The following is an 18170-nucleotide window of genomic DNA, read 5'->3' as shown; positions in this document are numbered from 1 at the left end:
CCCCCCCGTTGCCCTCATTTGTTCTCAAGCCCCATCCTCTCCCTCTCATTTCCTCTCTCTCGTGTCCTATCTCATCCATCCATCTCATCCCTTCTCCCCGTCGTCCCACACTCGTCGTCACCTTTTCTCTATGCTCCCCTCCTGTTTCTCCTCTTCCTCATTTGTCCCTGCAGTCCAATCTCCAGATCTGCATACATGTTCAAAACATGAATTTCAAACACAGGAAAGACTGAAACTCTCATTGTTCAGCGCACAAAGAGACACAGTTAAAACTAATCGCTAGTTTCTTCAACAAGGAGATGGGTGGGAGGTTTTGCCGATTTTTACAGCACTTTTGGAGGGCAGACTTGTGTGTGTGTGTGTGTGTGTGTGTGTGTGTGTGCGCTTTGGTACGATGGGGGAAGATGAGATGGAGCTCGGTAATTGAGGGTTTTCCAAATGAGCTGATTGTTGCAGCGATTGTAAAACACATAAAGGATGGATGGATGAAAATGAGGGATGGGGAGATGAAGGGAAGATAAGGAGATGGGGGGGTGCACTTTCCTGATGTGTAGAGAGACAGATAGAGAAAAGAAAGCTCTATTTTTTCTTCTTTTTAGCATGTGGGGCTCTAATTAGCATGACAATAGCAACAATCAGGTGACAGACAGCCGAGTAGGTTATTAAAGTGGCACACGGGGGGGGCTGAGGGCTTATGGGGTTTTAAGCGGAGAGAACACACACACACACGCGAGCACACACAAACACACAGAAAATAATGAAACAGACAGCCAAAAAAACATACCCAACACAAAATAACTGTAAAAGTTTTTTTGTATTTTGCAAAATAAAAAATAAATGCCACTATAACTATTATAACTACCAATACTGCCACCATCACTATCCTTACTATTACTACCACTACTGTATTAACCCTACTTCTACGGCTACTAGTAGTACTTTTACTATTATGCTGACAGTGCTACTTGTAATATTAACAATACAGATCATTCTAAAGTCCTTCTTCTTCCTATGTGAACAAACAGGTGTAACCTCTTTTCTCTTTCATGTCTGTCCTTTAAATATGAAGATACAGCTAGTTAGCTTAGCATAGCATAAAGACTCAAAAGGGGCGCAGCTGGGGCCACACTCTATGCCACACTTTTTCTTTGGACTCAGTCAGGTTAGCTGGTTCTTCATGCTAAGCTAAGCTTTGGTCTTCATATTTAACAGACAGATTTGAGAGTGGGAGTCTCATCTTAAGACATTAAACGTATTTCTCGTCAGATGTCCTAACACTATGGGGCTTTCACACATGTCTCATTGGTCTGGACTTTTAAAGTGCCCATATTATGAAAAAATCACCTTTTTGGGGATTTGGGCTGTTGTTTTGTGTCTCTGGTGCTTCCACATACACTTGGGAAAAACAAGTGTTTTGAGTGAGATCCGGTTACTACATGTCCTCTGTCTTCAGTCTCCGGGTGAGCTGTTCAACATCTGCAGAATCTGGCTTTCTACGTCACTAGAGACGAGGTGGCTAACCGTAGCATGCTAGCTCGTTCTCAATGGAGAACACTGCTCCAACAGCCACTAGTTGACCATAATCTTCAAAAGAACTACTTCCTGTCCCTGTTGTGCAGGTATTCCCCAAGTGACCCTGGTCTAGAAGAGGTCTCCCAGCTGATCCTGCCTTGGACTGACCAAAGCTGGAGAAAGAGTTAACTTGCATTTGCAGCTCTCAACAAAGATAGAATAGAAGTGAGATGATTGGTCAAGATTTTCAAATGCATGACTTTCATTACTCGATGTTAGACCTTTAATCTTTTGGATGTGGGTCTGGATTTCCAGGCTAGTTAAAAGGCCCTAAAGCTTTGGATATTCCATAGTATCACTACTACTCGTCACAACTGCTACTGCTGCTTTATGTACCACAGCTACTTTTGCTATTGCTGCAACTACTACCACTACCCTTAGTCCATCGATAGTACTCCTATAACTGTTGATTCTACATGGACCAGTCTGGCACACCTGAGCCCAGATCAGTCAGGGTCAACCTCCCTGATTAGACTGAGGGCGGTGGGAAGGGACCAGCTGGTGCTGGGAAAGAACAGGCCTGAAGGAATTATTGACCCATCTCAACTCTCACCCCCATCACTCGCACATACACACCCTGGGCTGTGACCTGTGAAATTACTGCTCCGCTAGTTTCTCAATGCGCCGTGAAGACAGGTGAGAGGAGCGACACAAGGAAACGCGTGTAGAAGTAGACGGATGCTTGTTGCATGCACAAACAGCAAAAAGAACACACATTGTTATAAGCCAACCTTTTGCTGTCCACAACATTTCAAAGAGTCATTTATTTATTAAGATTATGTTTTTGGGGCATTTTTCCCCCTTCATGTCAGAGTGACAGAGGATAGAAAAGAAAGGGGGAGAGAGATGGGGGATGACACACAAAGGGCCGCAGGTCGGATTCGAACCGGGGGCCGCTGCAGGACTCAGCCAGCACAGGGCGCACCCTCTTACTGGGGGGGCTAGAGGTAGCCCCTCAAGGAGTCATTCTTGAATTTACTCTCTTTTTGTTGTTGTTTTTATCAGAATGGGGTGTGCCATTAAAAAGAAAATTCTCTAATGACACGTCTGCCTGCAAGAATATTAAAAAAAAGTTCATTTGATTTAGTTTCTTGCTTGCTACATCTACAAGCTGCCTTAACCCGGCTAACCAAAGGTCACAGTTAACGAGAGAGACAAAGAGGAAGTGAGTAAGAAATGCACGGAGGTTCCCATTCTTAATATGCATGCTGCTGAATATTCATGAGGCTAAAACACACATCCAATTAACTTCATGAATTATTAATATTCATGACAAAAGCCTATGCATATGCATTTGCTCTTTTATTGTTGTCCTAAGTGCCACTGAGCACCGGTGTGTGATGGACTCAAGATCTTTGTGTGTATGTGTGTGAGAGGGAGGGGGGGAGGGTTGTGGGGGGGGTTATTTGTCTGCCTGCATGTTTACAATTCTGTTTCTTCGATGCGACTATCTCCTGCTTCCGTTGCTTGTCTGTAGATCTCTAACTAACATCTGCATAACAAGGTGTGAGGCTAGAGGAGGAACCGAGCAGTGGCACTGAGGAACATGAAGAGGGATGGGGGGGGGGGGGGGGGGAGAATCCTGAAACTACATTAAGTTAACTGAGAGCGTTCACCCATCAAAAGGGGATCGGCGTTTTATCGCAGGGTTGTTTGGTGGTGGGAGTGTCACCGAAACGGCCCTTTTGTGTGACACCCTGTTGTGTTCTTTAACCCTCTAATGTAGCACAAGTAGACTTAATATTTCACAATTCCGTCACATAATATATAAATTTAGAGGTTTCCGACTGCATTTGAAGGCAACTACATTTCACTGAGAAAAAGTGTGAGAAAAGAGACAGAGGGACTATGTTGATGCATGAAAGTCACCTGTTATACAAACTCCTGGGTAGTTAATTGCTCGGGTTTTATTTTTTAACCCCATAGTGCTAAAAGCCTTTCTTGTGGCAGCAATAGAGGCAGTGATGTTTCCAGTTTACTGTGCGGGACTCAAAACACAGACAAGTCTGATCGCCGGGTACATGATTGGTCATATATGATTGGTACATATAACAGTGTGACGTCAGTTTGAATTTCTCCAAAAGTAGAGTCGCCACTGGCTTCTGTTGCTCCCCCCGCCTCAGCCTATACACACGATCCCTATTCAAAGACAATGGGCAGACCAACAGTACATTGTTTGCCGGACAAAGCAGGCAATGTGAATGCTGGGTTATTTTGAAAACTCATGAAACGGATGTGCGTCCACACTTGCGTTTAATGATCATTTTTGCAAGGACTTCCACCCTAAAACCCCTCAACAACGGGGAAAATCGGCTATTAGCTCCACTTCGGCTTTCTATGATCACCTGGTCTGCAAAACAGATACACAAAAACAGATACACGATGGTGTTGTTAGCCATGACATATTTTGTCTGTTCCTGACGTCTGTCGTGTAATCTGAATGAGCAGAGAATAGAGATTTGATCGGTACGGAATCAACAGTATTGGTGATCACCTATTTTGACAATTAAAACAAGAGATCACAGAATGGGTTGCTCTGAAATTCACACAGCTGATGATTAAAATGTACAAAACCTAACATCAGTTTCTTTGCAGCTCGTGATCACGTACTTATATGTTTGCAATTGTTGGATTTCACATATTTTGCCAAGTAAAGAGCTCCAGGTGATTGCGTCAACCGAACCCATCACCCAAAACTACAGAGCAAGCTGCGTCGTTAGTGTTGCCGAAGGAAATGGAAATAATAATAATTAAGCCGGCTGAGCTTTGAGCTTTGATTCTGGGTTTGAGGAAAGGGAAACAAAGAGAGAGAGAGTGCTAGAAGGACTGGTGACAAGTGGGGAGCGATTGAATGAAAAGATTAGATGGACACTGGCTGAGAGAGAGAGAGAGAGAGAGAGAGAGAGAGAGAGAGAGCAGGAGCGTGAGGTCTCAGGGGAGAGAAGGATAGACAGACAGAGACAGAGAGCCTGTGATTGAGAGAGCGATAACGAATAAGCCATCTCGTCGAATCAGGCCTGTGTCTATCTCACCAACATGCGCACACTCGCTCTAATTGCTTAACACAATCATGCGAAGTAAACAAGGCGTTTGAAACGCGGACAGTGGCCGCTCACATGCACACGCCGCCATGTGTCATCAGAGTGTTACTGTGGCAACGGAGCTTTTATCTGATCCGGCGTCAACTCTTCTTTACATCACCAACCGCTCTCAGTCTCTTATGTGACAGACAGACTCACCCACTACAGCGCACATAAAGAGAGAGGAATGGGGGGGGTATGGGGTGGGAGATTTAGGATTACTTCATGTATTGAGTTTAGATGAAGTGTATGGTGTATTAACAGTCAACTGAGAGGCAAAGGTTTAGTTTTTTTCTGACACGTGGTTAGGATATTGCCCTAATGCCCTACATCCTGCTATGTCCTACGTCCTGCTATGCCCTGCAGTGCACTGCTACGTCCTGCTATGCCCTGCAGTGCCCTGCTACGCCCTGCAGTGCCCTGCTACGCCCTGCAGTGCCCTGCAACGTCCTGCTACACCCTGCAGTGCCCTGCCACATCCTGCTACGTCCTGCTATGCCCTGCGTCCTGCTACGTCCTGCTATGCCCTGCGTCCTGCTACGCCCTGCAGTGCCCTGCGTCCTGCTACGCGCTACGTCCTGCTACGCCCTGCAGTGCCCTGCTATGCCATGAACTACTACAATTTCTAGTCAAAGTTCCATTATCTTCATTGCGACTATCACTGTGCATCACACCCCCAACCAGCATCTACACCGCCTACCGAGAGCCTGGGTCTGGCCCAGGTTTTCTTTCTCGCCACTAAATGCTTGCTCAGTGGTTACACATCAAAGGGTATTGTAAAAATGCATTTACATGACTTATGATTTCAGGACCAGTTTAGGATATGTATGTTGTAAAATGCATGACTCAGTCAGTCTGTGTCATGAGGACAGCAACTGCCCTTTTGGTGACTTGAAGATCCTGTAGGGCTACATGATGAAAACGTCTAATTGCAATTATTTTGGCTGATATTACAATTGCGATGGGATTTGGTGTACTGTAGGGAATGATCAATGTTTTTATCATAATTGTCATTTAAAAACATTATTTTTAAATTTGTATATACAATATGTGATTTGTGCGAGGATCTGTAACAAACCAAAACTCTCTTTAGTCTGTTGGATGTCTCTGCAGCACCACAATACTTAATCCAGACTGGTTTGCCATATATTTTGACCTTAACAAATATTGCCCCCCCCCCCCAGCTCATATTGTGATTTTGATGAAACTGTGATCATGCAGCCCTTATTGATTGTATGTGAGAACAGTTACTCTGAAGAGACGAGGTCTTTTCCTGTGTGCTGGTATTAAAGAAGTGAATCTATCCCACCACACCACCTGACCTTGTTAAAAGAACAAGGATAATTTCAACTCATTACTCACATCTTGTGACGACCCCCTCCAGCCGGATGATGTTCGGATGGTCAAACTGTCCCATGATGGAGGCCTCAGACAGGAAGTCCCTCCTCTGTTTGTCCGAGTATCCCGCCTTCAGACTCTTGATGGCCACGTAGATCTCCCTCTTTCCCTGAACACGCAGCCGACCACTGCACACCTCCCCAAACTCTCCTACACACACACACACACACAAGAAAAAGGCAGTAGTAATTTGAATTCAAGTGAATTTATTTCTGTCTTTGGAGTTATTGATATAGTCTACTGCTGTTTTACTGCCAACTCACCGGCTCCAATGACTCTCTCTATGCGAATATTGGAAGCATCGATCTCTTTGGCAAAGTCCCTGACAGCCTGGTTGGGGTCTTCGTAAGTGTGAGGATGGATGTAGATCCTGCTGCCCGGCAGCTTGACTGCATGAGCAGAAAAGGAAAAAAAGATGAAGGCTAAATGTACTGAGCTACAGCCAGCTTTTGCTTGGTGGACGGTGTTACATTCGTTGTGAAAAGTTAACAGTATTAATAGGGTTTTGATCGCTCCAGGGATATGGTTTCCTCCAAGGGGGCTGACACTTTAGAAGAGTGAATGCATGTTGAAATAAGTGCTTGAGTGTGGGTGCTCTGTTACATTCCGTAATTAAACACATAACTACTTTGTTAGCAATGGTGTTAAAATGACTCAGAATTTTAACAGGAACCCATAAGGAGCTATGTTTTTGCCAGCAAGAAATTGTGCAAGAAAGTTTAAAACAATTTGCTTTAGTTCAGCTGAAAATTTCACAAAGTTTGAGACGTGTGTACACTAACTGACTGACTGAGACTTATGATACATTTTGAAGATATGCAAACAAAGTAGGACTGCTGTATGTTAAAGGTCCCATGGCATGAAAATGTCACTTTATGAGGTTTTTATGAGACTTTAGATACAGTATTAGGAGACCACTAAGGTCTATATAAAGAGACTTCAGATACAGTATTAGGGACCATTAAGGTCTATATAAAGAGACTTCAGATACAGTATTAGGGGACCACTAAGGTCTATATAAAAGAGACTTCAGATACAGTATTAGGGACCATTAAGGTCTATATAAAGAGACTTCAGATACAGTATTAGGGACCACTAAGGTCTATATAAAAGAGACTTCAGACACTAAGGTTTTATATAAAAGCATCCAAAAAGCAGCATGTCATAGGACTTTTATAAACGAACATTAAATTGTCAGCATTTTGCCACTTTGGAGTACTTTGGCTCCCAGAGTGTTCCAATCATTTTAGGATGGTGTGAAGTTGCTTGCATATACTTAAACTTACTTTAAAAAAGAAATCATTAAGTTGGACTCACGAAAAACAAATGTGTATGCATCATGCTCTAAAGTTACCGATTGCAGTGATTAATGTCAGCACATCACATGATAACAAAGGGAAACATTCTCATTTGAACATATAATCATACAAACAGTTCTACACACCTCGGCCGTGTTGGAACTGCATCTTCTCTTCATCAGGGTCCTGCTTGGCTTTGATATATCCACAGTGCCTGAAAAAGAAATACACAGCTGCATTATGATTCTGTATATGCCTAAACTTTTTACCACCAGCACACATACCAATAAATATACCTCCATGGCACGTCTATGAAAGATCATACCCTTGAGTGTGTATGTGCAATCCCACACAGGTATTTGATATATTGCATTTATAGTCTTTCCAGGGGAATCCTGTGCTTCACTGTGCATTGCTGTGTGTGTCAACAACTTCAGATTTCCTTTTGTTTCTACAATACATGACCACTCCTTTAAAAGCCTGGATGAAAGGTGTGTGTGTGTGTTTGTGTCATAGATTTCCCGATAGAGGCAGATCTGCTAATGCACATCTCTCTTTACCCATCTGGCCGTTTACCACTGCCTTCGATATTATCATACGTCACACACACACACACACACACACACACACACACACACACACACACACACACACACACACAAAAACAAATATTGTGTCCCACTGTGCCCACAGGCACACGCCCTGCAGCGCGGGTCAGTCCAATGATCAAGACAAAATATTGACAAATTGATCAAACTTAATCCTGCCGTCCAGCTGTGGGGAGTGGGGTGTTTTACAGGGGGATGCTGTTAGTGAGTGTGTGTGTGTGTGTGTGTGTGTGTGTGTGTGTGTGTGTGTGAGTGAGTGTGTATGCATGTGTTCTTGTGTTGTATAATTGTGTCAGTGTACTTTCTTTCCACTTTGTCCAGCTTCTTCCTTAAACAGCGTTTACCAGGCCTTATCACCCATAACACTGTCGCTGAGATTTACGCCTCTGTTAAATTCAGCACTAATATTTTAGGACAAAAAACATAAAAGTTTCATACAACGAGTTTCTAAACACGACGTAAATACTACGGCCTTCTCTACTCTTTTTCCCTCTCATCCAATCCTTCTTGACTGTTGTACAGGTAAAGCAGCAACCAGTCGGTATGTCCATCCATCGAGAAGATGAATTGATTCGGGCTAGGAGCCAAGAGAGACTGGGAATCAGCAGCACATGTGATTTAAAGAAGCTGAGTGGAGGAGGCCAGACGAAAAAAGGAGACAGAAAGAAATACTGTAGCAAGCAATGATTAAATGGAGAAAAAAAGGGAACGGAAGAAGTTGGATTTAGAAGAAACGGCCTAAAATAATAAAAGAGACAACGGGATAAAGCGTGAGGAAGAGAGACAAACAGCGACAGAAACGGAGAACCGCGAGGTCTCGCTAGGCTCAGTAAATCTCAGTCATTTGGTGTTTAATCCTTGTGTTTATTTTACACAGCTGAATGCATGGTATAACCCAGACATCAATAGGATGTCTTGGGAATACACAGACACACACACACACACACACACACACACACACACACACAGGGGTAGAGACTGGTTGCTGGTATTTGGGGATAACGAGGAGGGGGTATAATGTTCTTTGGGCCCCACCTGGTTATCAGCTGGGCTCAAGCCAGTCAAACACCAAGGGACTATCGTTACCCCCTTGACACACAGACACACACACACACGCACACACACGGTGCTTTGGGGGCATGTGCTTAGAGCATATGTGGAATGGGGACATGGGTCACACCTCTGCTCCGACTGTGATAAACCCGTGGGGGCGTCCACACACACACACACACACACACACACACACACACACACACACACACACGCACACACACACACACACGCAATCCTGCAAACCACACGTTTGAAACACTTCCCCATCACTGCTGGATGTGTATCTGTGTTAGTGTGTGTATGGCTCTACGCGTGCATGGCTGCATATGTGAATATGTGTGTGTGTGTGTGTGTGTGTCTGATGGGAAATGAACACATTTCCATAGTAATTACCGAGCAACTCATTTCTCCTCTTCAGTTAGAAGTGTCATGAATCATTAGCGCTGGAGTCTTAAACATGGCACCAAACCTGACATGGCTGTGGCTTTTGTTTCCCCCCCGACAGCTGTGTCTCTGTGAGTCTTTGAAATATATATTTTATTAAATACCTTCAACTCAATGCAACTGACCTGTATTTTATCTATTAAAGAGTCCAGAAGTGGACTCAGGAGGACAATGTGGAAGCCATTTTCCCATGCCACGGGTATTACAAAAAACGGATTTGAAAGTGGGAACATCTGGCGGCAGTACAAAAACAACATAACAGAACAAATAGTCGTCACAGGGTCATCACACATTTATGGGGCTCATTCTCATTTGCAGTTAATCCAATTAGGCTGCTTGATCAGCATGTAAACGGTCCACTTTTTGTCAAAGATATTCTCTTACAAGGCTCCCGACCAATATCCAGCTTCACACCAACTTCATAGCTTTGTGCTGGCTTCAGAAATAATTTAATTAAAAACAATTTTTATGTAAACCACTCCTACATGTTCTACACATGTAGGGAATCAACCCTTTTTTCTAAATAATGTTTTTAAATGTACATGTATGTCACTAAAGCGGTTGCTCAAATGTAATGGTTATAGAATAGAAAGCCTTTGTTGTCATTAAACATATAATCTAATATATAATAAATAATATGTAAGTGCAGTACCTGTGCAACGAGATTCAAGCAACCTTTACAGTGTCAACACAAAATATAAAAATATAAAATGTAAGTAGCGCAGAAAAAAGAGGGGGGGGGGGGGGGGAATGTGGAGCACAGTCCTGAGAGCAATTATATACATAAACAAAGTATATAGAGAGAGTATATAATAAGGGTTTGTATACACATTATACAGAAATATAGTTTGGTGTATCAAAAGTCCTGAGTATTAAATACTGCACAGTGATGAGATTAAATGGTTAAGTATAATAATACATATTGCATTGTAATGAAATGAAATGGTTAAGTATTAATAATAAATAAATTAATATTGCACTGTAAGGAAATTGCACAGAATTCCAGTGTCCTTTTAGGTTTTATATATATAGTACTATGCCAAAAAGCTCCTAGGGTTTAGGTTAGGTGAACCCTGACATGCTGGTGACATTTAACCCTTCACCTGATTCCATTCAAACAGCGGTAACGACAAATATATACACGTTCTTTGGTAATTACAGTGGAATCTCAAATTAACAACAACATCCACACAACCACCTCGGGATATAATAACAGCGTGGGCCTCAGTCCGTTTACGTGTTGTGACTCTCTCTTCTTTGCCTTCCCGGCCTCCACATGCTACTGTGCTCAGCATACCACCAGACCAGACGGTTTAGGGGGGGTTGCATTCACGCCGGGTGTTCCTTTTTAAGGAAGACGTTTGCTAAATAAGTTGGTGGTGTCTTGTAAGTGACATTCTGTATATGATGTTCAGTTTATTTGCCCAAAATGGCTTGGGTTTGGCAACTGCGGAAAAGATGCTTATGGTCACCAGGTAGCCTTGTTGTGCGGCAGGTTGCTTTCCATTTGGACGCTGCAGGCTTTTATTCACACTATGAGTGTTCCTAGCATCTTGAGCCGGGTCAGGCTTTGTAACGAGATAGTCCGCCCCACATCACCACTAGCTGCTTGTGCTGTGGAAAGTTCCCACTATCTGTGGGAAATCACTGTGGGAGGAATCTGTGTTCCATTTAGCTGCCATCTAATTGCACTAATACTGTTTCATGCAGTAAACACACAGCCCCCGCGCACATATATACCTGCAGATTCAAAGTACACACACCTGCGGCAGTCACGCAAAAACACACACTTTAATGGACTGCGATAGCGCTATCACACCGGGGCTCTTACCTTTCTCTCTGCCTCTCTGTGTTCCACTTCAGTGAGGACAACAGGCTATCCCTGTCCTCCAAAGCCACACACTCCACATTTGCATATCAATTTACTTTTTAATATAATACTCTGTCACTCGAGACCCATTTGTCATTCTGCTAGCACGCTCCCACCTTCACAGAACTCCATCCATAAATTATCGCCGCCGTAGCCCATCCCTCCGTTTTCCTCTCCCTTCCTGCCCTTTATCTCTCTGGGGTGTTACTTTCTTTTTAATTCTGCCTTTAAATAAAAACATTCTCTTTTCCAATAGCCCACATATCCTCTTTTTCTCCCTCTTGTTTCCACCTTTTTATCCTCCCCTCAACAGGCCCTCGCCTCCGCTCTCTTTTTCTTTGTGTTGTTTTTATTTTTTTACATAGAAACAGTGGACACTCGGAGCTGGAAAGAGAAAGGTGGAGAGGGAGATGGAGAAAGAGAGTGCTGACAGCCAAGAACGCACAATGGGGGTCCAAGCCTGCATACCAACTAACAAGCAGTCAGATGGAGGGGAAGAGCGAGGAGAGCCGAGGAGGCAGCCATATAGGAACAAGGGAAGTGGTACAGTGTTGTGTTTACTACAACAAGAGCTGAAGATAAATAGAGAGAGGAGAGACATTACGAGGAAAAAAAGAGCGCTGAATAGAAATAGAGTGAGTAAAAAGGGAAGCAACAAGAAGGAGATCTGGAATCTTAGAGTAGGGATGCTGGCTGCATGGTGCAGGAGAGAAGATGACTGAAACAAGGCGAGGGACGGAGGCTAAATATTGGCTGCATGGATGGAGGATTAAGAAGGACAGAGCACCACTATCAACACAGCTCCCTGTGGAGGAGAGTAAGAGAAAGGATAAAGCTTTAGTTATACTCGCGCCTGACACCAGCCTCCACAGACGCAGAGAGACGTTCACGCTCAACGCGTTGTTCATTGCAGTGTTGTTCGAAATGCCATCAAAAGATCTGTCAATAAGCAAGTGAAAGGAGTAGAGAGCAGAAGTAATGGAAAGCCAGCTGCCTGGCAACAGTAGTAAACACACCCATGGCGTACACGACGTACCAACAAGCATCACGTTGGTCTGGTCTAATTAATAACTGGCGCTTATCTCCAAGTCAAAATGACTGTCCACCTCTCCATGTTACAAACACTCTTCACCGTGTTTTCCCACACCTCTTTTCCTAGTGTGTTTGCTCCCTCTTGCACATCTTTAAGGTCTTTCGACCCTCCGTGGTCTGTACATGAGGACTGGGCCAGTCTTCCTGAGCCGACCATGTGGAAACGGAACGTGCGGTGCGTGCCGAGTTACAAAAATTCAGAGGTGCATGACCACGTGCCGATGTTATATTCTGATATGCTTTATCTTTAAAGCTTTATCCTTTATATTTCTTGTCCTAATTCTAATTTGTGCTAAATATTGCACACTTGTAGCCTAGAAATCTACACGCACCCTAGCGGCGGCAAATTTAATTTGCAGCTAGGGTCGCACCGATTAGGAAATGCCTAATATCGGCCGAGATGTCGGTCGGGCTCGGTCGGGTGGCAGAGGAATTAAGAATGTAGGGAAATAGAGAGAACATCAGGGCAGAGAAGAAGAGGAATGCAAAGAGGAGATCAAACGAGGGGAAACTTTGGCAGGAAAGGATGAAAGGTTGTGTACGACAGGCTGGAGAGAACAGGTAAATATGGATGGTGGGGCAACCTTGTCCCACACAAAGTGGGACACAATAGACAAAGACAAACCAAGTGTGTGTCGACGATGATGTCTCGCTGACAGGAGAGACGGGAGATAAGAGACTGTTTGTCTTCATGCAGTGAATAACCTCGGACTAATGTTAACCTGAGACGTGAAGAGAGCTAATAAAGTGTGTGCAGCTCTGAGCTGCATGGTGTCGCCTACTTTGTTTTATACGACTGGCCAACTTTTATAGGATTAGAGGCTCGGAGACGGGAGAAGGAATTGATACACTCCGAGACGAGGAAGAGTCAGAGGGGATCGTTCACACAGAAAAATGATATGTTTCCTCTCTTCTCCTTTCCTCTTTTTTTATTTCCTGTAGCTCCACATTATGTTCCCGCTGCTAATCAGAATGAATAGAAAAATGAAATCAGTAAATCATTAGTCACCCTTCCGGCATGACACAATGAAATGACTTTCTCCGCCACCCACTCTACACACACACACACACACACAAACACACACACACACACACACACACACACACACACCCTGCTGTGGGTATCTGCTCTAATCATTACTCATGATAATGGTGATTCCATTTAATATCAAGCTATTAAATTTAAAAAAAATATTTACTGGGAATTAAATCAATATATTAAACTCCCTCTCATTATTTCACAGTAGAATTATGCTTCACGCACCAACCCCAAAAACAAAACACGTTCACGGCTCAGGCACGGGTAAACTCTGAGTTTCATAAAAGATTATTGTGTCTAATTAAGAGTCAAAACAGCATAAAAAACCAACGCTCAGGAACACAAGCGAGTAGGATTTCTTCCCCCTCTCTCTCTCTCTCTCTCTCTCTCTCTCTCCATCTTGGAAGTGTCTGGCAGCGGCTCAGCACTCTCTGACCACAGTGTAAAAAGATTTACTCAGCTCGGGCTAATTATTAGGAAGGGAAAATGATTAGCTGAAGAGTTATGAGTAATAAATCTGTCCGTGTTTCATTAACAACCTGTTTGGAAACATTTCATTTAGCTCCTGCTCATTAAAGAGAGTGGTAATGGAAATGGAAGGAAAGGAAAAGGAAAGGAAAGGAAAGGAAAGGGGTTGTGGTGGTGGTGGTGGGGGGGGGGGGCGAGGTTGGGTGCAGATCTGCGGTAATTGGTGTAATGTAGCAGACCTTTTTACAACCTGGGGAAAAGGTCAAGTAAGAGAGAGAGAGAAAGTAGAGGAGCATGTCCTCCGTATCATTAGGTGAAGTGTATCTCTATATTTGCTAACAGATCAGTGTGAAACTAATACCCTCAATGATGTTACTACGCCGACTCAACTTGATTAGGTCACGATCGTAATGTGTGTGTGTGTGTGTGTAGCCAACAAATTTATTAAAATACGCTATAAACTTTTTTTCAAACCCTAACGAAAACAGATTTTCTTTAACTTGCCTGATGTTTATAGGACATCTGATCAGTCGCATGACAACATCTGCTCATTTGCATAAAGCCTGTGTGTAATAGTTTTGCACCTGCGGCAGCTACTATGCTACTATGCTACTATGCTACTATGCTACTATGCTACTATGCAGTCATTGTGCAGACAGTGCTGTATTCATCTACACCCTACAGCTCTGCTGCATCCATTCAAAGCACCAACATCCGAGCAGCACATCCAAATCTGTCTAATAATACACACGCACACATTCTCTTTTTAATAATGCATCCTTTATCACATTCACCTTATTCACCTCCCCGTACAGATAAATAGAATCCCATTTGCCATAAATAATTCACCATAAAGCACCATTTGGCCAATATGGGTCTATTATTTTTGTGCATTTATTCCTGTTTTTTCAATTGTTTTCTTTTGTGGAAATCTTTTTTTTTTTTTTTTTCACATCTGGAATAAAAAGAAAATCACAGATTGTAGTATTTGGTGTGACACACACGCACACGCACACACACAAAAACACTCACAAACACTCAGTTAGCGTTCTTCACTCTTTCTCTCTCTCAGCATGTTTTAATCAGTGCTGATTTTCATATGTGTGTGTATATATATATATATATATATATATATATATATATATATATCTTCCCTCTCCCCTTTTCTCTCATTAAGTTTTAAGAATAACCCCGGGCTGCTACGACAGATGCTGTTGAGGTAAAAGAGCTTACACGCACAAACATGCACCTCCGCAGAACACGCTGTTGTGTTAAAAAGTTAGAGCTGTTAACCCTCTCTATTAGCAAGACTGAGAAGCCTATCAGCAACGCCATAATGACATCACACTTCCTTCTGTGGCTTTTACTCTTGATTATTCCAAACTCTTCTCAGAAAAGGATGAATTTCTCCCTCTACAGTGAATCTGGCCTCGGAAGATCGACCCGCGTAAAGTTGTGTCTCCTTTCTATTGTGGATTTAAAAAAAAGAAATCTTGCTTTAGTAAATAACTGTACCTCTTATGTCACACTAAATCCAATGAATCCCTTATTATTTTAAGATTTTCAGACATTTTCTTGAACAGATTGACTCCGTGCTGTATATCTCCAGCTCTGACAACAGATGCACTCAATAAAGGCAGACATTGAGCCATATAGACGATGAGACGGCACACAACATCATAGGCGTCATATTGCCTACATGGAACAACTTCACACTGACTTCTCACCAAATCTCTCACGTTAAAAACACAAACCCAGAAAAATGAGGAATCTGGCGCATCACCAAAACCGGCAGCTATTCAGAAAAGAAGATGGCTGCACGGCTGGAGAGTTATTAGACCGCAGACAAAACAGAGGCGCGCACACTCATATACGCACAGATGCTGCAAGGCAGGAGCTGTAACATGTTTAACAAGGAGTGAGAGAAAGTGAGGACCGAAGGGGAGAACGGGTTTTGAGTGAAAGGCCATCTGCTGAGTCCGTGGCGATGCCAGTCGCTCGCTAGCTTCCCATCGCTCGCACCTGCCAGCCTGCCAGGCGAAGCACCCTCCGGAGGGCGAAAAGCCCAGACTCCACAAACACACAGTCGCACGCATGTACTCGCAGGGCAATAATGGCACGCACACAGCAATAACCGGTGTGATTTGTCAGAGCCGTGCTGCGACTGAGGAGCTTTCGACGTTTTTTCATGTTTTCCCTCCTGCGGTAACAATAGCATAACAGCACTTTATTAAACGAGAACAGGACAGAACAGAATGGCCTGCAAATCAGCTCGTTTATGAGGCATAGCTGTGCAGTACCCTGCCAGCCCAGGCTGCGGGGACTGTGTGTGTGTCTGTATGTGTGTGTGTGTGTGACTGAATGGGCATTCATTGTTATTTTATAGTTTGGTGATAAAATGCCCTCTATCAGGGTGCTGACAACGTGGCCAGGATTGTGGATTCATAGGTGAACTAGGTGTAAAACAAGAACAAAAGGCTCTCCAGCACTCCCATCCAGTCCAGTGGTTATGGGGACATGATTTAAACAGCTGACATTTAGGGAGGAAAAGGCCCTTACAAAGGCTTCGTGGGGAATAATTGTATCCCTAGGGAATTATTGAATTCCAATTCAATCATCATCCACATTGAACTGGTCTCGGCAAATCCATCATCAGATATCATGAAATACATCCGAATCTCGATACATTACGGAGAGTGGGTTTCATCCAAATGCAAATTTCAAGAACACAACAGGAAATGAGAGCCAGAGAGCCAAAGATGAAGCGAAATGAAGAGAAAAGAAGGAGCGGAGAGAGTGAAAAGGGAGAGGGATGGACTGATTGACGGATACGATGGAGGCTTTGATAGATGACAAGAGGGAAGGAAACGTGAGAAGACCCATCCTTATTTTTAGATTTCTCCAAAAGCTCAGGTGTGACACTCCTATTGCACCTAACAGGGCAATCGCCCACCCTTCATCCCTCCTGCTCCTCCTCGTCTCTCAAACACACACTAATCTACCTTTTCATCTTCTGCTCCTTGCATCTCTCCCCTTCTCCGTGTTGTGCCTCTGGCCCTCCTCCTCCTCCCTCCATCAATCTCCCCTTTTCTCTCAATCTCACGCAAGCCTCCTCTTCATCCCTCTATCTTTCACACCATCTCAAAATGTAGCTCTCTAGTGGCGCACACATGCTTAAGATAAATCCCCCCCCTTCGTCTCTCCTTCCCCTAGCTTCTGTCCATCTTCCCCCCCCCCTCTCTCTACACTACCTCTCTCCTGCTCATGTCTTTCTAGCGATGTATCTTTGATCCTCGCCTTATTCCCCAGCTCCAAACACACTCCACCTATGCACACGTGCACACACATTTTGACAGATGTTGTTCAAGTCAGAGTAATCAACAATACTTCCTCCCAAGCACCCCCCACCTCCAAAGGGAGGAAAGATAGATAGAGACGGAGTGAGGGCAAAAGGAAGGGAGAGAGGCCTGAAATTGATGGCAGTGCATCGACCCTTCTGTAAAACCTAGTTAACACCTCCCCAGCCTGTGAAACCTCATTAGTTGAGTGTTACTGTGTGTTTGTGTCATTGTGTGTGTTCATAGCACACCGTGTTTAACAGGTTGTTATGATTCTTACATGCACAGCCTCATAATTCCTCTCTGATAAAAAAAAAGGTTGTCTCCATCCATGTGCCGTGTGTATGTTCCTGTGTGAGTGTGTGTGTTTGTGTGTGTGTGTGTGTGTGTGTGTGTGTGTGTGTGTGCGCACGTGTCACACAGGACAGTCTCCATTGATTACACCCCATCTCGTCAATAGTGAATAGAGCACTCAGCCTGATAAGCAATCACCTGAATCATTACTAATGTCATTACTAGTGTGTGTGCATGTTTGTGCATGTGTGTGTGTGCATGTGTGTGTGTGTGTGTGTGCGTGTGTGTGTGTGCATGTGCGTGTGTGCGCAATTCTTTAACATCTAGTTAATCTAGGCGGAGCTCATAGAGGATAAACATTTAGTCACAGGCACGGTAAATCACATATGCTGTCATCCCTTTCTCTCCTCTCCTCTTCTCTCCTCTCCTCTCCTCTCCTCTCCTCTCCTCTCCTCTCCTCTCCTCTCCTCTCCTCTCCTCTCCTCCTCTGCCATTGTACCTTTCTTCTTTGTCCAAAGAGCCCTCTCCTAACTCTGATGCTTTAATCTTTCTCGCCTCTCACCAATTGGCATTCATTTCTTTACCTTCCTCCCTCTCATCCTCTCATCTCCTTCTC

General features: G+C 43.8%; 1 protein-coding gene across 2 annotated transcripts in view; it reads right to left on the bottom strand.

Annotated features, from left to right (window-relative positions):
• Positions 1-18170, bottom strand: part of epha4b (eph receptor A4b) — a 66826-nt gene that overhangs the window by 11221 nt on the left and 37435 nt on the right. For both annotated transcript variants that reach the window (XM_034888049.1, XM_034888048.1), the window contains exons 10-12: positions 7495-7562; positions 6314-6439; positions 6015-6200 (exon numbers count right to left, since the gene is read on the bottom strand). In XM_034888049.1, coding sequence (XP_034743940.1) covers positions 6015-6200; positions 6314-6439; positions 7495-7562 — 380 coding nt within the window. The remainder of the gene's footprint in view (positions 1-6014; positions 6201-6313; positions 6440-7494; positions 7563-18170) is intronic.

Source organism: Etheostoma cragini, chromosome 12, assembly GCF_013103735.1.
Source record: "Etheostoma cragini isolate CJK2018 chromosome 12, CSU_Ecrag_1.0, whole genome shotgun sequence".
In the NCBI taxonomy this organism is placed as follows: Eukaryota; Metazoa; Chordata; class Actinopteri; order Perciformes; family Percidae; genus Etheostoma; species Etheostoma cragini.
Note: the sequence above shows the minus strand (reverse complement) of the source record. Positions and strands in the feature narration are given on the sequence as shown.